The sequence below is a fragment of the Hemitrygon akajei genome, chromosome 8 (genome assembly GCF_048418815.1).
Source record: "Hemitrygon akajei chromosome 8, sHemAka1.3, whole genome shotgun sequence".
Taxonomy (NCBI): Eukaryota; Metazoa; Chordata; class Chondrichthyes; order Myliobatiformes; family Dasyatidae; genus Hemitrygon; species Hemitrygon akajei.
Genome location: NC_133131.1, coordinates 104,778,630 through 104,805,732, shown reverse-complemented (window position 1 = coordinate 104,805,732; position 27,103 = coordinate 104,778,630). Strand labels below are relative to the sequence as shown.

The window sequence follows — 27,103 nt, the reverse complement described above, 5'->3', positions numbered from 1 at the left end:
TCAGAGAAGTCCTTCTTCTTCAGAATCAGGTTTATTATCACCGGCATGTGACATGAAATTTGTTAACTTAGCAGCAGCATTCAATGCAACATATAATCTAGCAAACTAGCAGAGAAGAAAAAACAATAAATAAAATCAAAAATAATAAATAAACAAGTAAATCAATTATGTATATTGAATAGATTTAAAAAATGTGCAGAAACAGAAATACTGTATATTAAAAAAAGTGAGGTAGCGTCCAAAGATTCAATGCCTATTTAGGAATGGAAAATTGCAAATGTCATTCCATTCTTCAAGAAGGCAGAGAAACAGATAAAAGAAAATTATAGGCCTGACTTAAGTGGTTGGGAAAATGTTGGGAGTCGATTGTTGAGAATGTTGCTTTAGGGTTCTTGGAGGCACATGATAAAATAGGCCGTAGTCAGCATGGTTTCCTCAAGAGAAAATCTTGCCTGACAAATCTGTTAGAATTCTTTGATGAAATATTAAGCACAATAGACAAAGGAGAATTGGTTGATGTTGTGTATTTGGATTTTCAGAAGGCCTTTGACAAGGTGCCACACATGAGGCTGCTTAACAAGCTACGACCCCGTGGTGTTATTGGGAAGATTTTAGCATGGAAAAATCAGTGGCTGACTGGTAGGAGGCAAGAAGTAGGAATAAAGGGAGCCTTTTCTGATTAGCTGCCGGAGACTAGTGGTGTTCCACAGAGGTATGTGTCAGGACTGATTCTTCTTACGTGATATGTCAATGATTTGGATGATGGAATTGATGGATTTTTTGCAAAGTTTGCAGATGATATGTAGATAGGTGGAAGGGCATGTAGCTTTGAGGAACAAAGAGGCTACAGAAGTACTTAGACAGATTAAGGGAATGGGCAAAGAAGTGACAGATGGAATACAGTGTTGGGAAGTGTATGGTCATGCATTTTGGTAGAAGAAATGAAAGGGTTGACCATTTTCTAAATGGAGAGAAAATACAAAAAATACTGAGGTGCAAAGGGACTTGGGAGTCCTTGTGCAGGATTCCCTAAAGGTTAATTTGCAGGTGAGGAAGGCAAATGTGATGTTAGCATTCATTTCAGGAAGACTAGAATATAAAAGCAAGGATGTAATGTTGAGACTTTATAAAGCACTGGTGAGACCTCACTTGGAGTATTATGAGCATGTTTGGGCCCCTTAGAAAGGATGTGCTGAAACTGGAGAGGGTTCAAAGGAATTCTTGAAAATGATTCTAGGTTTGAACAGCTTGTCATATGAAGAGTGATTGATGGTTCTGGTCCTGTATTCACTGGAATTCAGAAGAATGAAAGATGTTTTCATTGAACCCTATCGAATTGTGAAAGGCCTTGATAGAGTGGATCTGGAGAGGATGTTTCTTATGGTGGGAGAATCTAAGACCAGAGGACTTCCTCTGAATAGAGGAGCATCCTTTTATAATCAAGTCAAGTCAAGTCAACTTTTATTGTCATTTCGACCATAACTGCTGGTACAGTGCATAGTAAAAATGGGATGATGTTTTTCAGGACCATGGCATTATATGACACAGTACAAAAAACTAGACCGAACTACGTAATAAAAAAAACAACACAGAGAAAGCTACACTAGACTACAGACCTACACTGGGCTGCATTAAGTGCACAAAAACAGTGCAGGCATTACAATAAATAATAAACAGGACAGTAGGGCAAGGTGTCAGTCCAGGCTTCGGGTATTGAGGAGTCTGATAGCTTGGGGGAAGAAACTGTTACATAGTCTGGTTGTGAGAGCCCGAATGCTTCGGTGCCTTTTCCCAAACGGCAGGAGGGAGAAGAGATTGTATGAGGGGTGCATGGAATCCTTCATAATGCTGTTTCCTTTGCGGATGCAGCGTGTAGTGTAAATATCCGTGATGGCAGGAAGAGAGACCCTGATGATCTTCTCAGCTGACCTCACTATCCACTGCAGGGTCTTGCAATCCAAAATGGTGCAATTTCCAAACCAGGCAGTGATGCAGCTGCTCAGGATGCTCTCAATACTACCCCTGTAGAATGTGATGAGGATGGAGGGTGGGAGATGGACTTTCCTCAGCTTTCGCAAAAAGTAGAGATGCTGCTGGGCTTTCTTTGCTACGGAGCTGGTGTTGAGGGACCAGGTGAGATTCTCCGTCAGGTGAACACCAAGAAATTTGGTGCTCTTTACGATCTCTACCGAGGAGCTGTCGATGTTCAGTGGGGAGTGGTCGCTCTATGCGATAATAGAGATGAGGAGGAATTTCTTTAGCCAGAAAGTGTGTATCTATGGAATTCTTTGCCACTGTCTGCTGTGGAGGTCAAGACTGTATATGTATTTAAGGCAGATGTTGATAGATTCTCGACTGGTCAAGGCATGAATGGATGTGGGGAGAAGGCAGGAGAATTGGGGCTGAGAGGAGAAATAGATCAGACATGATTGAATGGCAGAACAGACTCAATTGGCCAGATGGCCTGATTCTGTTTCTATGTCTTATGGTCTTATGTCAAGTGAGCCATATCTAATAACTCAATCTGAGTTAAATGACATGGTCAGAGACTGTTAAAGGCAAAAGCAGAATTAGTGTGTTCAAGATTGCAAGGATGGAATCTGCTGTCACAAGGCACAAAAATTTCTGTGAAGGATTTCGATATTTGAGACAGACTTTTCCCAGAATAACTGATGCCAAGATTAAGGAAGGTATTTTTGCTGGTTCACAAATCAAACAAGTCATCAATGACAGCAATTTGAAGAACTTCTAGTGGGACCGGAGAAAATTGCATGGAAGGTATTCAAGGATGTTGTTGAAAATTTTCTTGGCAACTACAGAGCACCAAACTACATGCAGCTGGTTGACAACATGCTTTAAACATACAAAACCATGAAGTGCAACACATCACTAAAGATTCATTTTCTGTATTCCCATTTAGACTTACTCCCTGCAAATCTTGGTGCTGTCAGTGATGAACATGGTGAAATGTTTCATTAGGACATTGCAGTCATAGAGAAAATGTACCAGGGCAACTGGAATCCATCAATGCTGGCTAATTATTGTTTGACACTTAAGTGAGAAGCCTCAGACACTGAGTATACATAAAAATCATCAGCAAAATGTTTTTAGCTTAGTCGATCTATTGCAAAGCATCAGCACCGTTATGCAATGAAAGACATCATATTCAATAAGTTAATTTCTTGTTTCTCCAAATTTCTACGTTATACAAGTATTCTGAAAATTATATTTTGTGTTCAGCTTCAAGCTGTCTATCATAAACAACAGAAATTTCTGAGGAAACAACGCTTTAGAAACACTTCAGAAATTTCTGGGATTTGCTGTCCAGTGTAATCACTTGCAAAGTTAGCTGTAGGTTGCAATGCTAAAGTTGGCCAAAACTGAAAGCACAAGCTGTAGCAGTAAAAAACTGCACTATTAAGAATACTCACCCTATAATCAGTGATGAGTCCTGGAAGTTAAAAGAGAAATGTTACTGTAAGATGAGGTGAATATACATTATTTATATGATGCAGTGTACATTCAAGTTGTTGAAAAATTTAATAAGAGATATCAATAATTCTCATCGAGCAGACAGAAGAATGCACAGATCATGATAAATAAATTCTTTAGATTTAAAACTCAATATAAAAGTATTTTTCACATAGTATCTTAAACCAATAGTTTCATGTCAGACCTGATTCCCCTAGTCTTCACAGTCAGGATGAATTCTTGCACTGGGTACCTTTGTTGGTTTGACTGTCTCAGCTAAGAGGTGGAAACCCACAGTGACATGTTCAGCTGTACTTGTGCCAGAACAAGTACTTGTACCGAGATATGGAGCATTGCTCTGGTCAGTTACTAAAGGAAAAGGACAATTCATCATTGAACTAGAGTAGATGATGTGTCACATGGTTATCATATGAGGAGCGATTGATGGTTCTGGGCCTTTACTCGATGGAATTTAGAAGAATCGGGAGGGGGGTCTCAATGAAATCTATTGAATGTTGAAAGCTTTAGATAAAGTGGATGTGGAGAGGATGCTTCCTATGAGGACAGAGTCCAGGACCAGAGGGCACAGCCTCAGTATAGAGGGACACCCATTTAGAATGGAGATGAGGAGGAATTGCTTTATCCAGCGAATCTGTGGAATTTGTTGTCACAAGCGGGTATGGAGGCAGGGCTATTGGGTATACTTAAGGTAGAAGGTTCTTGATTAGCCAGGGCATGAAAGGTTACGGGGAGAAGACAAGAGAATGTCTAACATGTAAAAAAGTGTCCAGCAAGCTGGGCTGGTTCAGAGTACAGGACTCATAATTACCTGAGACCCTAATCTATAAACTTTAATTTTGTGTAGTTAAATGCTGGACAGTTATTTTCTTCACCACTGCACAAATTCCACTCTCCCTATATTGATTTCACCTTTCTAATAGTTATTGTTGGTCTTTATTTGTCTGTCATGATTAAAAACAGTAAAACCCTGCATCTAGCCGTAATTTATCTACAAACAAAACAGGACATTCTCTGGGAGAATAATCACACCATGGCACTTGCAGATACACCAGAGCTGCAACTATTGAAGAATTTTAGTGTCATGGTATGGATCCAGATAAATGATGAAGATTGGCCTTGTCACAATCACAAAATATTAATAAAAACAATTAATTGGAAAAATACCAGAGTCCTGATGATCATGTTTCAGGTAAACAGGATCCATTTTAAAAGCTTCAATAATTTCTGATCTTTTCTTCACCCTAAAAATAACAAAATGTTTATGACTTGATCTGTTTACTTGAACCATTTCAAATGTCATAACATAAATATGATTTAGTGATGGAAGAAGGTGTCCTCAGTATGTGCGGTTGGGAGACTGTAGGTCTGACACGGTGGTCAGCAGCACAGGGGCGCCGCAGGGAACCGTACTCTCTCCGGTCCTGTTCACCCTGTACACATCAGACTTCCAATATAACTCGGAGACCTGCCATGTGCAGAAGTTCGCTGATGACACGGCCATAGTGGGGTGTGTCAGGAATGGACAGGAGGAGGAGTATAGGAAACTGATACAGGACTTTGTGATATGGTGCAACTCAAACTACCTGCGTCTCAATATCACCAAGACCAAGGAGATGGTGGTGGACTTTAGGAGATCTAGGCCTCATATGGAGCCAGTGATCATTAATGGAGAATGTGTGGAGCAGGTTAAGACCTACAAGTATCTGGGAGTACAGTTAGACGAGAAGCTAGACTGGACTGCCAACACAGATGCCTTGTGCAGGAAGGCACAGAGTCAACTGTACTTCCTAAGAAGGTTGGCGTCATTCAATGTCTGTAGTGAGATGCTGAAGATGTTCTATAGGTCAGTTGTGGAGAGCGCCCTCTTCTTTGTGGTGGCGTGTTGGGGAGGAAGCATTAAGAAGAGGGACGCCTCACGTCTTAATAAGCTGGTAAGGAAGGCGGGCTCTGTCGTGGGCAAAGTACTGGAGAGTTTAGCATCGGTAGCTGAGCGAAGGGCGCTGAGTAGGCTACGGTCAATTATGGATAACTCTGAACATCCTCTACATAGCACCATCCAGAGACAGAGAAGCAGTTTCAGCGACAGGTTACTATCGATGCAATGCTCCTCAGACAGGATGAAGAGGTCAATACTCCCCAATGCCATTAGGCTTTACAATTCTACCGCCAGGACTTAAGAACTTTTTAAAAGCTATTATTAATGCTTTTTGAGATAGTGATTTAGATGCATATCATATTTTTACTGAGTTAAGTATTGTATGTAATTAGTTTTGCTACAACAAGTGTATGGGACATTGGAAAAAAAGTTGAATTTCCCCATGGGGATGAATAAAGTATCTATCTATCTATCTATCTATCTATCTATCTATCTATCTATCTATCTATCTATCTACATAAAACCATTTCTGATCTTAAAAAGATGTTCATTCAAGAAACAACTGAAGATGTTGGACACAATGACAACAAATACTAATATAACAAATAAAAAGTCAAGCCAACATTATTGGACTAAATTGTAAATGTAAAAGATCTACTCAGGAGAATCCTCCTAAAGCGCGAACTTTAAGCTAAGCAGTGTATGTAACCTGTAAACTGAAGCATCATGTGGATAACTTACCACATGGCTGAGCAATCAAAATTCACCAAAAGCCATTTGTGAGGATTAAAGTTGAAAGAATTGGCAAACTGAGAAAGGAAGGAAAACAGTTAAATAATTATGTACTGATTGGAGGTCTATTACATAATATCATTACTGCACCGAAGGAAGCTGTACAATAAGCACAAATAGCTGACATGAAGTGAAATGTTGCACATTTGTACCCTGACAAAATGATATGAATATTGCAACTTGTTGCATTGTTGCATCGTTAACTTAGCTAAATCCACAATTCACATTCTAGGAAACCAGCAGTTTCTGAGATGCTGATGTGATTTGTTGTTTACTTGGCATTTTCCCAGAAAAGGGAAAGTGAAAGGAGCATTGTTTAAGTTTTGTCAATCAGAATTGGCTGGGGTTTACAGGTGAGGAAATCGAGGATCCAGTTGCACAAGGAGGTATTGAGGCCGAGGCCTTGGAGTTTATTGATTACCTTTGAAGGGACTATAGTGTTCAATGCAGAGCTGCAGTCAATGAAGAGCATCCTGATGTATCCTTACGGTGCCAACCTGTCAATTGCACTCAAAACCTGTCTTCAGTGTAAGTACCTCATTCTTGAAATATGGAAAAAAAACTACACAATGCACTAGGTATGATCTCAGCAATGCCCTGTAAAATTGCATCATAACTTATTAATTTTACACTCTGTACCCTACATAATAAAGGCCAACATTCCATTAGCTTTCCTAATTATGTTTTGAGTTTCATGTACCAGGGATTGATAATTTCCTGTTTTATTTTTTTCAAATGCACTTTAATCTACTTTATGCTCCACCTGACCACCTCTTGCCCACAAACCTCATTTCTCTGTAGCCTTTGGCAGCCCCTTGGTGTCCTGCTCTCAAGCTGCTAACCCACCTATATTTTATCATCAGCAGTGATGAATTCCATGGGTAATGCCTGAAAATGCTGAGTGTGAAGCCGGCAGCAGCAATCCATACAAAATGACAGGCTTTCTCCACTTACTGTTCACCAGCAAGCAGAATTTAAAACTAATTATTCCTCTTTGAAATGAATATTTTGAACACAACCTGTACGCAGAAAGCAGAGGTTCCGAGCAAAAGCTTGAAAAAAAAACAGCTATATAATAATTTATTACTGTAGTTTCCTTTATTAGCCCTAGTATTGAAGTTTTTGCTCTTCTTTGATCTTATACCAGCTAGCAGATTTCAATGTGAACATTCTTTTTGAAGTGTAAATGTCTTGGATATTGTTCCTAACTGTGATTCAGGTAGAACAATATTTTCTCTTCGTTTCATGTTGATTTCAAGTTCAAGTTTAATTATCATTCAACCATATACAATATGAATACCCATCAATACAGCCAACCAAAACAGCATTCCTATGGGGCCAAGGTGCAAAAAAACACAGTACCAACAGTCATACACAGCACAAGGCACATATGGCACATACTGTATAAGATAGCAGTAAACTATCGTCGCACAAAAAAAATATATATAGCCCAAGTCCCTGAATGGCATGCCCTGCAAATTGACGGTGCATGGGTGCTGTTGGCAAGAACAAACAGTTCTTAGCAGTCTGCAGATGAACGCATGCATGCAGGCAATCTAGCTTGTCTTCCACTGAGTGAACACTAGAGGGCAGCACTGACAGGAGGGGCCAGATGCAACCCAGCATGGACGCCACATTACCTCCGGTGTCTCTCCTGGTCTGCTGCAACAAGCAAGCCCATGGCATGAGGCTTAGTCCTCGCTATAGCTGAGGCCATGCAACTCTTTCACCATCAGTCTTGTCAGCAAACCAGTGAACCGGACTTGCAGTGTTTTACATTTCCAAAGTCCAACAGGATCTTGCAATCACAAGAAAAATGGTTAGACTGCATGCCACCTTTGTGCACCACATATGATGCCTCTCTCTAGCAGGCAGCAACACGGTCCATACCAAGTCCTGCTCCTTTGCCACACGTGAACGGGTAGACCTGCAACGCTTGAAATTTTTAATGTCCAGCAGTGTGTTGCAATCGTAAAAAAGAATTTAAAAAAAGACAAAAATATCTCTGCTTATAGAGGCCAGTAAGTCCGAGTGCACTGCCAATTTAGCAGAAGTTTACTAACCCATTCATGCCAGGAGCCATGGTTTGTAAAGTCATCAAGATGCTCTCCAGTCCTGGACATCTAAATCCTGGTAGCCATTTGCGATGTACAGCAGGCTCAGAAGGCACCAAATCAGTCAAAACCAGCAATTAGCTTTTAACTAGCTGATGATCATGTAATGTCACTGATGAATAGGTCCTTCCTGTTGCTGAGGAAGCATTCAGCATCTCTTGGTTAAAAGGGAGCAGTGTTAATCTCTACACGGCACACTATAAAAGTCATGTTCTCTCTACTTGGTATACTGCTGACAGGCATTCAATGTGGGCACACTCACATGGATACCACATCATCACTTTTCTGTCTGGCTGATTCACCTCACATTCTTCATATGCCACCTTTGAGTGATTTGAAGGTCTAATTGTGGATTTGCTTGGATACAAAATTAAAATCTGATCAAATCCCAAGCATGGACACTATAAAGCCACACAAACATGAGTACTTAATTTTTTTCCCAGATCTAATCCAGCCATTGCTGTGGTAACATACTACTCATATGCCAGTAAATGTAATCAAATCATCCTGACATGAATAACATTCTAAGCCAGGATCAACACAAACCGAACCTGACAGGTCAAACCTGGTCAGGCCCTTTGTCTAAGCACACTTATACAACACAAGTTCAAAATAGTACACCAGACCCCAATGCCCTTACCTCCACTCCATTTAAAAGAGGTCTGAATTCTGGACAGATGAAAGCACTTCCTGCATAAGCTGCATCGATGTGCAGCCAGATATTTTCAGAATTACCTGAAATATGACAACTTCAATCAGAAATGAAATGACATTTTCTACTTTACACAGTGAAACAAATGAAATAAATATTTTACAATAACATTCAGACATGCCAACAACATAATTACGGCAATGAAAAAGAAAATCTTGTGTCTGTTGAATGGAAGAATGGATTATGTGAAGCTTTCAGATTGTCACAAAACTCCATCCAATTCAATAATGTCCTTCAGTGTGTGAAATCTGCTGCTCTTATCTGGTCTGGCCATGGATTACTCCAGAAATGCCTGTTGTTATCTGTTGTTCCGTAACAGCCTCTCAGAAGGCTTAGCAAATCACTTCTTTCAAGGGACAGTTTAAAGAATAAATGCCAACTCTGCAGCAATAAGCATAATTCAAGGCTTCACAACCAATGAATTACATATGGTTAACTTGTTAAAACACATCAAGTTCTATCTGCCAATTTCCCCAAATCAATAAAATAATAGATTATTTTAATGATGTCAGAACACAGAACAGTACAGAGCCTTCAATCCACAATGTTATGCCGACACTTTAACCTACTCTGTGATCGATCTAATTTTTCCCTCCCATATAGCCCTCCATTTTTCTTTCAGAACTGAACACAATACCCTTAAGTGTGGTCTAACCAGACTTTTATAAAGCTGCAACAATACCTCGTGGCTCTTGAACTGAATTCTCTGACAAATGAAGGGCAACAAACCATATGCTTTCTTAACCACTCTATCAACTTTGAGGGATCTATGAATGTGGACCCCATGGTCCATCTGTCCCTCCACGCTGCCCAGAATCCCACCATGAACCCTGTATTCTGCTTTGAGTTTGAACTCCTAACTGTATCACATCACACTTTTCCAGATTGAACTCCATCTGTCCTGGACAGCCCAAGTCGGCATCCTATCAACGTTGAGAGACCTGAAAAATGCCACCTGTTCAGCAGCAAGTGTGAGTTTAGACTGTGTGTACAGCTGGTCACAAAGAAGATTAGGTATGTGTTTGCTGGGCAGTGGTGACAATGATCCAAGGCTAACAACTTTAAGAATTCAATATTATTTCCTTTTTCCAATGTCTCATGTGTTTGCAAAAGTCATTGGCATATCCTAGAAAGTGCTACTAGTCCGGTAAATCTATAACCTGCTTTCTAAACAACATTTCCAAGCGAAGCATGTAAAAGACAAGCTCAGTTACTATGCCATGAATCACTGAGAATGGTGGTGCTTCTCCACAGAACTGTCTGCCTGCCTTCACTATGATCTTGTCCAAACTTGCACATTGATAACCTTTCAGGGATATACACATGCAAATAATGCATTATGGACTAGAAATAAAAGAAAATACTACAATATTAGCGCGTGTTTTGAACTTCATGGATATACAGTAAGCAAAACATTCTTACAGATTGGTCCTAGCTCCATAATGTTGTCAAATGAACAGGAGGGAGTGGTACCAAGTGTTGCACAAAGCTGTGGGGAGAAAAGGAACAATTTAAAATGTATTAGCAACCAGAGCATTCAGAGTAAAAGGAAGATTTCAGGAGAAATATAAAAGGCCAAACTTAACACTAATAAGGTAGACTGTGTTTTCTGAAATTAAATTCTTGTGGAGGTTGCAGATGGGTGCAAAGGATGGCTCGGAGTAGGTAGCCACTTTGAAAATTTAATGTTAGCAGCACCAGCCAACTGGCTACCTATCAGTCAATGCTGAGAGCCCTGTGAACCAAATGCTCTTCCAGAGACAAGACATGCAAATCCAAATACCACAGAACCACTCTCACTTCACTGGGTGAGATGTTAACTTGTCTAGTATTTGTTGCACACCAGATTGCTCTTCCACGGTAGCAGCAATTGAATCCAGAGTCAAGAAGACCACAGTCTTAGTTTTGATAGCACGTGGCTGAATTGCAGATGCCAGAATTTCCACTGCAGCACATGTCTGCTGGCTGGCTACTGCCTGTGTTGCAATGGAACCACACTTTCTGCCTTCAGGTGTTGCATGCTGGGTGAATCTGCCACTGAGGTCAGAGCTGGTGACAACTTCCAAATTGGACAGGGTGGGCTGCAGACCTTGCACAAGGCAGAAGCAGCCATTACCCAGGCTCCTAGACATCACATTCAGACCTTACGGCAAACCATATAATGCCTCCTGAATCTTCCCATTGACTACCTATTAGTCTCTCTATTCTAGCCCTGCAGAAATGTTGAGTGAGAAGGCTGTTGTTGGCTTAATCAAAGGTGATAACAAATCAGCATATAGGAGGTAGATTGGAAATCTAGTTCAATAGTGGCACAACAACAACCTCTCACTCAGTGTCAGCAAAAGCAAAGAGCTGGTTATTGACTGCAGGACAAAGAAATTGGGGGTCTATGACTTTTGGAGATTGGAGGCAGAGAAGATGTGTAATTTTAAATTCCTTATTGTTGTAATATCAGAGAATCTCTCCTGGGACCAGCACATAAATGTCATTGCAAAGAAGACCCAACAACGCCACTACTTTCGTAAAAGTTTGCACAGATTCGGCATCTGATCTAAAACTTTGATAAAGTTCTTTAGATGCACTGGTTGCATCACTGCCTGGTATGGGAGCACCAATGCCCAAAAACGGAAAAGCCGACAAAAAGTGGTGGATTCAGCCCTGTCCATCACAGGAAAAGCCATTCCCACCATTGAGTACATCTACAAGAAGCGTTACCATGAGACAGCACAATCCACCATCTAGGATCACACCACCAGGGTCAGGAACAATCAGGCTCATGAACCAGCATATTTCACTTCATCACTTCAATACTGAACTGATCTCTCAACATATTTTCTGAATTCCTTTCAAGGACTCTACAACTCATATTCTCAGTACATATTTATTTATTGTATTTGCACAGTTTGTAATCTTTTGCAGACTGGTTGCTTGCTCATCTTTATGTATAATTTTTCATTGATTCTATTGGTTTTTTTTGCTCTACTGTGAATGCCTGCAAGAAAATGAATCTCAGGGTAGTATATGGTGACGTATACATACTTTGATAATAAATTTACTTTGAACACTCTCCTCGTGGAGTGTTGAGATGTTTTGAAACTCTCTTCCTCAAAGGGTGGTGGAAGCAACGCCTTTGAATACAGTGGATTTCAGTTAACTGGGGCTCTTTAGGACTGGTACATTCTGGCCCAATTAAGTGGCTGCCCCAATTAGCTGAATTTTCATGGAAATAGCTAAACAGGTATAAAAAGACAAACTACCGTTTAACCAAATAACAAATTACGTATTTAAATGAAATACAGAATACTACCTATACTACAACAGTAATATAAAACTGTGTATTAGTTCCTAATAGTTATCCACAGAATTCATCCAGTGTACGTTGCTGTGTTCCTTCAATTGACTGTAAATGAACAAAATCAGCATAGACACGTAATGCAGGTAATTGACACTGAGTGAAATCACCGGAAAGACACTGGAGTTATGGATATGAACAACTTTATTCATCACGGCAGACATTTTCATGGAGACCCTCTCAATAGTATCCCTCCCACACTCCAAAAGTGCATCACACTTTATACCCTTAAGATCAAAGGTAACATTAGGGGTTTCAATACAATTTCAATAGGGACAGTAACATTTCACTTCAATACTCTTGAGTTGGCAAAAGGTTCCTTTGTAGTGCATATGTATTTATAGTGGATGCACATTGTAATTGATAAGACACCTCTGAAGGTTCAAATGTCTTTCCTAATTGCAAGCTTCCCTGAACTTATTTACAATTGTGCTAATTCCTTAAGCCCATAGCTGACTGGATCACTGCAAAACAATTAACACAACCCTGTTTGGCTGATGCATGTGCAAATGACTTATGGTTGCCACTTTGCAAACCATATTTCTTAGTCTGTGGTTCACAGATAGTATTGTTTATTTGCAAAGGTGTGCTTCTAGCTTCAATTTACTGCTTGCAATTTACAATTTAAATTAAAAACAGAAGAATGTTTCATGCTTGAATTAATATCTGCTATATTCACATAATTCCAGAATAGTCCCCAACAGACTGCATTGATACAATGTTTTCGACTAGTGGATCCTCCAAATCTCCACTTTCATTGTAACAATCAAGATGATTTTCAATACATTCAATTTTTTTCTAGTTCCTAACTTGTTGAAGTAGTGAAATCATTCCATTCTTACACTCGACTGTTTTTGGCATCTGAATGCTTGGAACTGCAGTGAGTAAAACAGTTCCAAATTGACTTTCTGCTTATTTATCACCAACTTTCAGTGACAAAAACACACTGCTTTTTGAGGACAAACACACACAACTGGTGCTATTTAAAAAGTGTTCACTCTAAGCACAGTGTAGTATCTAAAGGCGACACAACTACACAAGATTAACACGTCACTCTTTGGCAACAGTCTCCTGTCTCAATTGAGCAACATAGTGTCCCAAATAAAAGAAGAGAATCCCAGCTACTTTCTCAATCGATGTTTGTTCTTTAAGAGTTGTCCGAAATAAGCAGCTGCCCTGATTAACTGACAGCCCAATTAACCAGAATCCACTGTACTTTTAAAGTAATGATAAACAGGTTCTTAATAAGTAAGGAACTGAAAGGTTACTATGGGTAGACTGAAATTTAGGGTTAGGATTTCAGTCAGATTGGCCATGATCTTATTGGGTAGTGGATCAGGCTGAAGGGGCATATCAGCCTACTAGTACTGCTCCAAAGTCATAGACATCAATGTTACTTTAGTTTATCCTCCTAGAGCTCTGGTCAAGATGACACCAAGCTGCGATACCAACTGAGATCATGGCCCAGATTTAGGTGTTTTTAAGGTTCTTTGGGATAGAAACATAGAAAACCTACAGCACAATACAGGCACTTTGGCCCACAAAGCTGTGCAGAACATGTCCTCACTTGAGAAATTACCTAGGGTGATCTATTTTTCTGAGCTCCATATAGCTGTCCAGGAGTCTCTTAAATGACCTTATCGTATCCGCCTCCACCACCGCCGCTGGCAGCCCATTCCACGCACCCACCACTCTCTGAGTAAAAAATGTACCCCTGACATCTCTTCTGTACCTGCTTCCAAGCACCTTAAAACTGTGCCCTCTTGTGCTAGCCGTTTTAGCCCTGGGTAAAAGCCTCTGACTATCCACACGATCAATGCCTCTCATCATCTTATACATCTCTATCAGGTCACCTCTCATCCTCCGTCGTTCCAAGGAAAAAAGGCCGAGTTCACTCAACCTATTCTCATAAGCCATACTTCCCAATCCAGGCAACATCCTTGTAAATCTCTGCACCCTTTCTATGGTTTCCACATCCTTCCTATAGTGAGGTGACCAGAACTGAGCACAGTACTCCAAGTGGGGCCTGACCAGGTCCTATATAGCTGCAACATTACCTCTCAGCTCCTAAACTCAATCCCACGATTGATGAAGGCCAATACACCATATGCTTTCTTAACCAGAGTCAACCTGCGCAGCAGCTTTCAGTGTCCTATGGACTTGGACCCCAAAACCCCTCTGATCCTAGGGGAACAGTGAAGGAAGCTGGGGGCCAGGTTAAGATTTAGGGACAGGGATGAGGTGAAGTTAGAAGTCAGGCTCGAGTCCAGATAAGAGCACTCTGGATGAAGAACAGCGATCCCCATGGTCAATGAATGAGGTCAGTGGGCACGTGGGTGAGGGGGAATGAACCCGCAAGTTATCAAAATCCTATCCTCCCAGTCAGCAGGTCCAAGGGTCAGAGATCCATGCAGGCAGGACGCATGAGGGCTGGTAAACTCCCAAGTCAGCGAGTTCCAGGCTGAGAGATCCATGTGAGTCTGGAGTTCAAGGCCTAGGGTTTGGGGTCCCATGATCAGCAATGTTACATATTTAATATTTCAGTAATATTGTAAATATGCTTTGATTAAACATTCTTTGTTTAAATAATTCATTGTGGTTTATGTAAAATACATAAATGGCATATGTCAACAGACCACTACGTTATACCTGTACATCTCATTTAAAGTAAAAATGAAGTTAGTCATGTATTATAGGCTCTCCGTGTTTCCCTTTCAATTGTTTTTGATGTTTTGGAATAACAAAGCATAACAATGGTGACAAAGTGTTAAACAAACTCAAGATGGCTATCTACCTACTGAATGCAATGAGACATTTAAGTTAAGAAAGCGCAGCATACTTTCTTTTTTCGGTGCAACATATTTTCTTGGCACAAGGAAAGATGATCGAGTTAAAAAAAGGCAGAAAATTGAAGAATTCACAGGCTCATAAACAGGGAGCACCAGGTGATAATAATCATAAAAAAAGCAGAAATGGCCGGCTACATTGGAAAGATTGATGCATTTAATTACAGATAACTGGATATTGTTTATGGAATGAATTGAATAGTATATCAAAGCAAGTGGAATAGCCAATGAGAAGCAAGTGCCAATTTTACTGAGTGCATTGGATATAAAGGCATACATTTTGCTTAGAAGTTTAACTGCTCCAACTAAACCAGCTGAAGTGAGCTTTTCTAATATCATGAAAGTAATGCAGTAAGATTTAGAACCAAAAGCATTGTTGATTGCAAAATGTTTTAGGTTTCATAAGCAGAATCAAAAGAAGGGGAGTCCATTTCAGCATATATAGTTGAATTGCAGAGGTTGTCTGAGCATTGCCAGTTCATTAATAGGCTTAATGATGCATTGTGAGATCATTTAGTTTGTGGCATCTCTCAAGAAAGTATTTAAAAACAGCTCCTAACTGAAGCACAACTTAGATTTTTAGAATGGTTAAAATTGTCGTGTTAATGGAACAGCAGCCAGAGACACAACTGAGTTCCAGTCAGGAATGAAAGTGAGCGTGAAACAGAAACTTGCCTGCCTGAACAAATTGTGTTACCATTGTGGCAGGGACTCATATATACTAGACCAATGTGGATTTAAAGAAGAAACTTGCAGAAAAATGCAGCAAAATGGGATGTATACAAAGAGCACGTTGTGCAGACAAAAGTAAATGGACTGCACAGGCAAAAGACAAAAAGTCAAGTTGCTGTTTCAGAAAGAGCACTAATCTGCATGTTGTTGATGAAAAGTCTGATAATGATGAGAGTGACACAGGACTGGGAAGCTTCGAGATATAAATGTGAAAATTGACAATAAACAAGAACAAACAAGAGAAAATCTGCAGGTGCTGGAAATCCAACCAACACACACAAAATGCTGGAGGAACTCAGCAGGTCAGGCAGCTTCTATCAACCAGAAGGGTCTTGGCCCAAAATGTCGACTGTACTTTTTTCCTTAGATGCTGCCTGGCCTGCTGAATTCCTCCAGCATTTTTGTGTGTGTTGCAATAGACAAGCGATATGGCTTACACCAGAAGAGAACAGCAAATTAATTAAAATGGAATTGGACACTGGCTCAGCTGTTTCTATCATTCCAGAAAATGAGTTTGAATGGCATTTCAAAGACACTGAACTGAAACCTGCAGATATCCAACTAAGAAATTATAATGGAGAAAAGATAGGTCCTATGGAAATGGCATTCATAACAGTGGAATACAACAACCAACAAGCTACATTGGGCTTATATGTGGTCAAAACAGGATGACCAGCATTGTGGGGGCTTGAGTGGCTGTAACAACTACAACTTGATTGGAGATCCATCCACCATTTTCATATCACATCCCATGTAATAGAGTCAACTGAAAGTAAATTCAGAAAGGTACTGGCTGATGCCACTTCCGTGTTCTCAAACATATCAAAGGAAAAATAGTGTTAAATGGAAATGCCACACCTAAGTTTTACAAACTCCATCTGATTCCTTATACCACCGTGATAAAGTAGCCAGGGAGCTGGATCACATGGAGGCTAAAGGAATTCTTATCAGGATGAGTGGAGCCTATGAGCAATGCCAATGTCCCTGCTGCCTAGAGGAATGGGTCTATCAGAAACTGCGGTGACTTTAAAGTCACCATCAACCCAGTAATAAAAGTATATCCCTCTGCCCAAGACAGAGGCTATCTTTGCAAACCTTTCTGGAGGAAAACACTTCAGCAAAGTGGACTTAGCTGAGGCCTACCTACAGATGGAAATGGAAGAAGAGTCCTAAGTGTTTTTCACCATAAACACAAAGGACTTTAGTGCTATAATTGGCTGATCATTGATGTGGCATCCGCACCTACGTTCTATGGAAAGCTATAGATCAGGTGCTGAAAGGCTTCCTCAGTGTTACCTGAATGACATTATTGTTATCAATAAGGATGACAAGGAACAACTCCAAAATTTCAAGACAGTATTAAAAAGATTATCAGGTTATGAGCTCAGAGTACAGTGCATCAAGTGTGAATCCTTTGCTACACTGTTGATGCACAAGAATTACACAAGTGTGCTGAGAAAATTAAAGCAGTGGTGGATTCCCCAAGACCAAAGGACATCTCACAGTTGCAGTTCTTTTTAGTATTTGTCAATTAATATAACGGGTTCCTGCCAAACTTGCATATGGCGCTCAACCCCTTGAATTCATTACTACAGATCAGGAAGAAATGGCAATGGGCAAAGTAGTGTGAGGTGGCTTTCAAACATGTAAAGGAAATGGTGCTCATGCATTATGATCCACATTGTCCAGTGAATCTTGCCTGTGGCTATAGGTCCAATCATGTCACATATTATAAGTGATAGAAGTGAACACCCCATGGTGTTTGCATCACATCTCCTTACCACTGCAGAGTAAACTTTTGCATAGATTGACAGAGAGTTTGGTTTAAGGTGTAAAATGTTTCAACCAATACACTTAATGGAGAGTTTACCCTCATTACTGATCATCAGCCACTAGTACCATTTTCAATCCACAGAAGGGTGTTCCACTAACAGCAGCAGCATGAGTGCAGAGATGGGTTCTGTTTCGTAGTAGAAGACACAATTACAAGAAAAATTTCAAGAGCACAACTAATCAAGGAAATGTTGATGGATTGGCCTGTTTGTCCTTGGTAGAGGAAATACCTGAAAAATTTACGAAAGAAGATACTGCACTTGACATATTCTCCCTAATGCAAATCAAGAGCCTCCCTACTAGGGCAGAGATGATCTGAAGGGACACCAGAAAAGACCCCACAATGTCTCAGGTCTACATGGCCACCCAAAATGGCTGGAATGTGCAGCTGAAATTCCAGTTTCCCCATTTTTACCAAGCTGAGATGAACTTACCCATGATGGGAGCTTGCCTTACATGGGGATTGTGAGTTGTTGTAGCATCCAAGCTGAGCTAAAATGTTGAAGGAGCTTTATGTAGGTCACCTAGGTGTGGTCAAAATGAAAGTGGTAGCTCAAAGCTTTGTCTGGTGGCCTGGGATAGATCAGCAGATCATGCAACTTTCTATGCAGTTCTTGGGATGCCAACACATCCAGAAGATGCCAAGAGCAGTGCCTCTACATTCCTGGGAATGTCCTCCATTGCTTTGGCAGAGGACTCTTGTGGAATTTGCAGCTATAAAGTGGCTGGAAATATTCCCAAAGGTCTCCACTGTTGAGGTGTTGAGTAACCTCTTCCAAGGATTGGTGTGTCAGAACACTTAGTCAGTGACAATGGACCAGTTTGTGGCAAAACATTTTCAGTCAGTCCTGAAAAGGAATGGAATATGACATATTATATCTACACTGTACCACACAGCTAGGAATGGCTTGGAGGAAAGGTTTGTCCAGAGTCTAAAGAATGCTCTGCAAGCAATGTCAGTCGAACTCACTTCACTATCACTGAATCAGAAGCTAACCAATTTCCGCCTTGCATTTACAAGGCAAAACGCTCCACAATCAACAACTCACCAGCTAGGTTGTTCCTGGGTCAGCCCTTGCTTTCACACTTGTATCTTCTCAAATCCAAACTCAGAAGGAGTATGCAGGACAAAAGGCTCCTCAAACAAGGAGGTTTGATGTTTCCGTCCTGGAGAAGTAGTCCTGGTGAGGGACTACAGAGATTATCAAAAGTGGGTAACTGGAAAGATTAAGGACAGAAATCTCCTACACAGTGGAGTTTGCACCTGACACCATCTGGAGAGGACACATCAATCAGTTGAGGAGAGTGCAGAGCCAATTGTTAGAGAAGAAAGCTGACTATCACTGTCAGAACCACTTCCTGCAGTCTCAGAGTCAACTTCTACAACCACCATGGAGGAGATGCCAGAAGGGAGAGATTGTTTCACAGTCACAAGTCTCACCTGCTAAGCAGAGTGACCCCCCTCCCAACCCCGCCACTCGTCAGGAAAGATGTTAATCCACAGAAGTAAGAAATTCTCCACAGCAATTAAACCTTTTGGTCTGAATAAGACAATTTAAAATTTACTATGTTGTGAATTTAATTCATTTTTCTAACTCTTAAGTATTTAATTATTAAATAATATCCCATTCTGCTAAAAAGGTTTGATTATAATTTTAAAAATATCTCATAAAAAGAATCCAAAGAGAAAATGCAAGTTAATTAGTCCTCCAAATATGCAGATCACTGAACCTATTTAAAACACTGGACAACAAACGATCTTGAGTATGTTGCACAACTTTCTAAGAAGCTATGATGTAACATTCACTTTGGAAATTGATAGGCATCCCATACAGTTACAAAGTTTTTTGTTTATCTTCCAGAAATGTACATAATCATTCTTTATTTCCCTAGGAGTCTTCTAAGGAGTGCCTTTTTTTCTCAGTCAGACTTTCAAAACCAATAAGACATAAGGGTCTCGGCCTGAAACGTTGACGGCTCATTTCAACGGGTGCTGCCCGATCTGCTGAGTTCATCCAGCTTGTTTGTACATATAGATTTCTATTTAGCACATATTTATATTATTTCATCTATTACTCCACATCATTTTAAGTCTTGAACTTGATGGTCACCACCAGGTTTCACCTAACAGACTTGTCTAAAACAAATGTAAATATTATTTTCTCAGCCATATTAAGAAATATTTTTATTGGCTGTCAGTCCAAGCTGATTCTTCCTCTGCATAGATTGATAGAGTATTAGAGGAATACGACACAGATACAGGCCCTTCAGCCCTATGGGTCCATGTTGACCATTGACCATTGAGGGATCAGAAGGTGGAGAGAGTGAGCAGCTTCAAGTTCCTGGGTGTCAAGATCTCTGAGGATCTAAACTGGTCCCAACATATCAATGTAGTCATAAAGAAGGCAAGACAGCGGCTATACTTTATTAGGAGTTTGAAGAGATTTGGTGTGTCAACAAATACACGCAAAAACTTCTATAGTTGTACTGTGGAGAGCATTCTGACAGGCTGCATCACTGTCTGGTATGGGGGGGGGGGCTACTGCACAGGACCAAAAGAAGCTGCAGAAGATTGTAAATCTAGTCAGCTACATCTTGGGTACTAGCCTACAAAGTACCCAGGATATCTTTGGGGAGTGGTGTCTCAGAAAGGCAGCGTCCATTATTAAGGACATCCAGCACCCAGGGCATGCTCTTTTCTCACTGTTATCATCAGGTAGGAGGTACAGAAGCCTGAAGGCACACACTCAGTGATTCAGGAACAGCTTCTTCCTCTCTGCCATCCGATTCCTAAATGGACATTGAATCTTTGGACACTACCTCATTTTTTTAATATACAGTATTTCTGTTTTTGGATGTTTTTTAAATTCTGTTCAATATATGTAATTGATTTACTTGTCTATTTATTATTATTTTATTTATTATTAGTTTTTTTTTCCTCTGCTAGATTATGTATTGCATTGAACTGCTGCGCAAAGTTAACAAATTTCATGTCACATGTTGCTGATAATAAACCTGATTCTGATTCTGAACTCCGAAACGCTCTGAGCTGTAATAGTGGCACGCTACACTGTAACAGTACACTCTGAGTTGTAAAAGTAACTATGCTACCGTGGCTCCTACCTAATTCCCCCCAAAGTAGCCCCATTTAGGATTCTAATCTGAAGACCCAGTCTATCCTTTTCCATCACTATTTTAAACCTAATGGAATGATGGTCAGTGGAGCCAAAGTGCTTCCTTACTACCACATCTATTACTTGTCCTACCTCATTCCCCAGGAGGAGATCCAGTATTGTGTTCATCTGAGTAGGCTCTCTATATATTGTCTCAGGAATTTTTCCTGCACACATTCTACAAATTTCACCCTGTCCAATTCCTTAACACTCTGGGTGGCCCAGTCAATACTGGGGAAACTAAAATCTCCCAATAAAACAATACTTGAGCAGCTTTACACTGGTCCTCAAGTTTCCATTGACCATTGGGAGGGTATATAATACAATGGCACTGGAGTGCCCCCTCCATTCTCGTTTCTAAGCCATATTCCATATGGCCTCACTGGACAAATCCCCAAGAATGTCACCCCTCAGTACTACTATTATGACCTCCCTTATCAAAAGGACAACAGCCCCTCCTCATTTACCTGTACCTCTGTTGAGCGTGTCTCATCTGTATTAAGGAATATTGAGTCGGCAGTCCTGCCCTTCTTTCAGCCCCGTTTCTGCTCTGTCTATAACATCCCAGTCTTTAAAGCCAATCCACACGCTAAGCTCATATACTTGCTAAAACGTGCATTGAAATAAATAGAGTCTAACTGGTTACTCTGTAGCCTGCCTTTACTGTGTTCCTGGATATCCTGATTATTGAACTTGCTCTAGCTGGTTACTCCTTTATCTCACAACTTGTTCCTGCTCAGAATATTACCCTCCACCATCTATACTCCACCGTCAATGTAGTTTAAACCCTCCCTTGTGGCATCACCAAATTTCTCTGCAAGGATATTGGTCTCTCTCTCTAGTGCAAATGCAACTTGTCCCTCTTGTACAGGTTGCCTCTACCCAAGAATATATGTACCAGTGGTCCAAGACCATAAAACCTGGCCCTTGCACAAGGATTCATCTGGTCTTGCCTTCTATTTCTAACCTCTCTAGCATGTGGCACCAGGGAGTTATCCACTGATTACTACCCTCAAAGTCTTGTTCCTTAACAGATTACCTACTTGCTATACTCATTCTGCGGGATCTCACTCCTTGTTCTACTATTGTCGATGATATTGTTGTGCAACCACCCCTTCCCTCAAGAATTTTATGCAGCCACTCAGATACATCTTGGAGCCTGGCACCTGGAAGGCAACACACCATCCTGGCTGTCCTTCTGCAGCTGCAGAATCTCTTGCGTGTCTGCTCACAGTCCAGTCTCCTATCACAATCACCCATCTGACTGCACCTTTCCCCTCTGAGCTTAAGAGCCAGTCACAGTGTCAGAGGCCTGATGACTGCTGCCCTTCAACAGTACCCAAAGAGGAATACCCATTAGTGAGGAGAATGGCCAGGTGGGAACCCTAAACTGATTGCCTACTCACCTTACTTTTCTTGGTATTCAGGCATCTATCTGGAGCCTGTATAGTTGGTGGAACCATTCCCTGTAAGAGGTTCATCTACAATATTCTCAGATTCCTGGATGATCCTGAGTACATCCAAATCCAGCTCCATTTTCCTGTCCCAGTCTGTCAGGAGCACTTCCCAAAGATTTTGTCAACAGAGAGACCAGAACCAGATTTAATATCACTGGCATTTGTTGTGAAATTTGTTGTTTTGTGGCAGCAGTACATTGCAACACATAATAATAAAATTCATAAAATACAACAAGAAATACAGTATATATAACAGTATTAAATTAAATAAATACTGTAAAAAGGGAATAAAAAATAGTGAGGTGGTGTTCATGGGTTTATCGTCCCTTCAGATACCAGTAACTTACTTTGAACTTGTGCAGTTGCCCCCAGCCCCATACCAGCTCCATCTTCCTTGCCTGTCATTTGCCCTTTGTCACCTCTACCAATCCTCTCTCAGCCACTATCGCTATTTCCACTCTCCTATCCTCCATTTGCCTGTCAGCTCCCTTCACATGGATCCACCTGACACTTACTAGCTCTTGCTTCACCTCTTCCTTTCACCACCTTTCCATCCATATCTCTCTATACACGTTGCCTGGTCTGCAGAGTTCCTCCAGCCCTTTGGCTTGTTGCTCCAGATTTCAGTATCTACAGCCTCTTGTCTCTCCACTCTGCTTTTCGGTCTGTTCTTTTGATATGGACTACAACAGCCTTTCTCTTGCTCTACTAAGGCTACTGGCTAGGTTACTCAGAGAGGATATAGAATAATGAAACTCTTTAAGAAAAGCACTAGGTCCAAAAGACATCTGTTTAAATTTTTTGCTAAGTTAATTGACTATATGTAGCACCATTTGAATGTTTCTTGTAAAGTTGCTTCTTTGTACCAGTTAGTTGTCAGTAGTAAAGAAATTGGCCACAACACACACAAAATGCTGGTGGAACACAGCAGGCCAGGCAGCATCTATAAGGAGAAGCACTGTCGACGTTTCGGGCCGAGACCCTTCGTCAGGACTAACTGAAAGGAAAGATACTAAGAGATTTGAAAGTAGCGGGGGGAGGGGGAAATGGGAAATGGTAGTAGAAGACCGGAGGGGGTGGGATGAAGCTAAGAGCTGGAAAGGTGATTGGCGAAAGTGATACAGAGCTGGAGAAGGGAAAGGATCATGGGACGGGAGGCCTCAGGAGAAAGAGGGGGGGGGGGTGGAGAGCACCAGAGGGAGATGGAGAACAGGCAGAGTGATGGGCAGAGAGATAGAAAAAAAACAAACAACTAAATATGTCAGGGATGGGGTAAGAAGGGGAGGAGGGGCATTAACAGAAGTTAGAGAAGTCAATGTTCATGCCATCAGGTTGGAGGCTACCCAGCCAGTATATAAGCCACACTCAGGTTGGAGGAACAACACCTTATATACCTTATATACCGGCTGGGTAGCCTCCAACCTGATGGCATGAACATTGACTTCTCTAACTTCCATTAATGCCCCTCCTTCCCTTCTTACCCCATCCCTGACATATTTAGTTGTTTGTTTTCTCTCTCTCTGCCCATCACTCTGCCTGTTCTCCATCTCCCTCTGGTGCTTCCCCCCCTCCCACTTTCTTTCTCCCGAGGCCTCCCGTCCCATGATCCTTCCCCTTCTCCAGCTCTGTATTACTTTCGCCAATCACCTTTCCAGCTCTTAGCTCCATCCCACCCCCTCCGGTCTTCTACTACCATTTCCCATTTCCCACTCCCCTCGCTACTTTCAAATCTCTTGGTATCTTTCCTTTCAGTTAGTCCTGACGAAGGGTCTTGGCCCGAAACATCAACAGTGCTTCTCCTTATAGATGCTGCCTGGCCTGCTGTGTTCCACCAGCATTTTGTGTGTGTTGTTTGAATTTCCAGCATCTGCAGATTTCCTCATGTTTGCTCAAGAAATTGGCCAAATGTTTTAAATTGAATGGAAATGACTGGAGTACTGAATAGAATAATAAGGATTGTTAATGGGAACGCATTGATGTAATTCATAAAAAGTACTAAATTAATTCTGTATTAAAATGTTGTAGTTAACTGTGTTTCATATGTAAAAATAAAACTGAGAGCTATGTAATCACTTCATGATGGAGTTCATGAAATTCCACATTATATTATTTCCCAGGTAACAAATATAACCTGTTTTATGTGGTTCTTTTAATATAGCAAAATATGTAAGGGAGTTTCATGAGAGCATTATCCATACAAGCACAGACTTAATCAGGTTTCAAGGTAACCCAGATAATACATGAGGGCTTTGATTAGCTGAAATAAACATGGAATGTTTCAATGTTGCGAAAGAAAAATGATTAAAGTTAGTACTGTATGTGTAACGTTAGAAGACAATGACCTTTGACAAAGATGAAATACAATGATGGGCTGGGAGCAATACCAGATAACGCCAAAGGACAAGTATGGAAAGACCCCAGATAAGGGATGAGGATGATTTAGGAAAAACACCAGATGTTAAAGTTTCTATTGATATTGTTATATTCAGAATTTTGTCTTTCTCTAGCATTGACATGTGTACATATGAACAAAGGTGTATAGAAGGCCTTAGCTCTGTACAATCAGGGAGCAGATCATCAATGATTTCTCTCAATCACTATTGTAGTGTGCTGATAAATTGTATATTACAGTCTTTTCAGTTGTCACTGTGATATTTTTCTTTTAACAATGCTTTGGAGGTGGAAGTGGTAAGGCAGAACAAATATACACTCACTAAGTATATGTCTGTGGCCTTCTGATATTGCAGCCAATTCACTTCAAAGTTTAAAGTGTTGTACATTCAGAGATGCTCTTCTGCACACTAGTGTTGTAACGCGTGTTTATTGAGTTACTGTGGGCTTCATGTCAGCTTGGACGGTCTGGACAATCTCCTCTGACCTCTCTCATAAACAAGGCATTTTTGCTCACAGAACTGTCACTCAATGGATGTTTTCCTACTTTCACACAATTCTCTGTAAACTCTAGAGGCTGATGAGATCAGCAGTTTCTAAGATATTTAAACCCTCCCTGTCTGGCACCAACGATCACTCCACAGTCACAGTCACTTAGGTCACATTTTTTCCCTATCCTGATGTTTGGTCAGAACAACAACAGAATGTCTTGACCATGATTATATTCTTCTATGCATCTTTTCTGCCACATGATTGTCTGATTAGATATTTGCATGAATAAGCAGCTGTACAGGTGTACCTAATAAAGTGGCCACTGAGTGTATATTCAGAAACTCATGTTAATATCAAACATATCAACACGATTGGCAGGTTAACTGTATATTAACTATACATTATCAATTAAATAATAACAAAAGCACCAGCAAATTTCATATGGAGATAAAAGGATGAGAAGGGATGGCACAAAATTATTAGGTACTTTAAGCAGTGTGAGCTCAGTATACCTTACTCAATCAGCCCTGCAGAAGGGAGTAATTTCAAGTTTTCACTCAGCACCGCTTAAAAATATGGTTGGGATACAAAATTATCATCTTGGAAATCAAGTATATTGTATAAAGCAATAGGCAATTTGTGGACATTCTGTTCTTGAGTAATTAATACGCACGAGCTGCATTTGGATTGGTGCAGTAAAAATTTATACAGTCTGGTTTAATTTTAAGAACTAGGTTTTTGATTATTTCTTGATGCACATAGTACCCATATGGATATTAAAGGTGAATACAAAGAAAGATTATCAACAGACATTTATCTACAATGATTATGTCACCTGTAATTCCCCAGACTGGGAACACTAATTACATTTAAAACTCTAATCAAATACACTCTGATCAAATACATTTACTAAAGCACCATTACGTTTACTTTATCGCACGCAAGTGTTCATAATTATATTGTACCCTTGGGATAAGGAAAACTAATGTATAATCAGATTGTGCTTAACCATTGCGGCCACGTGCTAGCTGTGTAAACAGGATAGGAAGCTCTGCAGGCTCAATTAGTTTAGACAAATAACGCCAACTGTTCCAGCTAACCTCAATTGTTAGGCAATTGGGTTTTAAAAACAACAGATTCAGATGGCTAGAACAACTTTGAAACTATTCGCCTGACTTTCAGACCCTTGGATTTGTTACATTCACACATGTAACCTGCAGGAGCAATTGTACAGGTCCACCTCAGGTTACAAAAGGCTTCCGTTCCTGTGAACTATACACAAGTCAGAAATATGGCTGCAATCTGTGTTATCAGCAGCTGGCAAATCCAGCCTGCTGCCCCATCAAGTGCTTGTCCATTTGCATAAGATGCACAGAAGTCCAGTGTCTGTAAACTGGAGTAGACCTGTATTTACAATGATTAATCTAATGAGAGACAGTCTACAATTTACTCCTTTCTGCAAAGGATATGTTGCAATGAAAACATGGAACTTTTAAAATTACAAAATGCTGAAAGAAATGTGAGAGCAGATACAGACAGCTGGAAATAACGCTGGAGAGCTAGTCATGTGGGATCAAAGAAATGGTGGATGAACTAGATAAGTATTTTTCACTGTGGAAGACCCAAGCAGTATGCTGGGACTTTGAGAGTGTTAGGGGACAGAAATAAGTGTATTGCAATTACGTACTAGGGAGAAGGTGCTTGGGAAACTGAAAGGATTGAAGGTTGATATGTCACCTAATGGACTACACCTCAGGATTCTGAAGGAGGTGGCTGGGGAGATTGCGGAGGCATTAGTAATGATCCTTCAAGAATCACTACATTCTGTCATGGTTCCAGAG

The 27,103-nt window shown here is 40.6% G+C and overlaps 1 protein-coding gene across 4 annotated transcripts in view; it reads right to left on the bottom strand.

Annotated features, from left to right (window-relative positions):
• Window positions 1–27,103, bottom strand: part of ddc (dopa decarboxylase) — a 105,036-nt gene that overhangs the window by 20,658 nt on the left and 57,275 nt on the right. For all 4 annotated transcript variants that reach the window (XM_073054339.1, XM_073054341.1, XM_073054342.1 and 1 more), the window contains exons 7-11: window positions 10,409–10,475; window positions 8,915–9,009; window positions 6,110–6,177; window positions 4,657–4,733; window positions 3,432–3,451 (exon numbers count right to left, since the gene is read on the bottom strand). In XM_073054339.1, coding sequence (XP_072910440.1) covers window positions 3,432–3,451; window positions 4,657–4,733; window positions 6,110–6,177; window positions 8,915–9,009; window positions 10,409–10,475 — 327 coding nt within the window. The remainder of the gene's footprint in view (window positions 1–3,431; window positions 3,452–4,656; window positions 4,734–6,109; window positions 6,178–8,914; window positions 9,010–10,408; window positions 10,476–27,103) is intronic.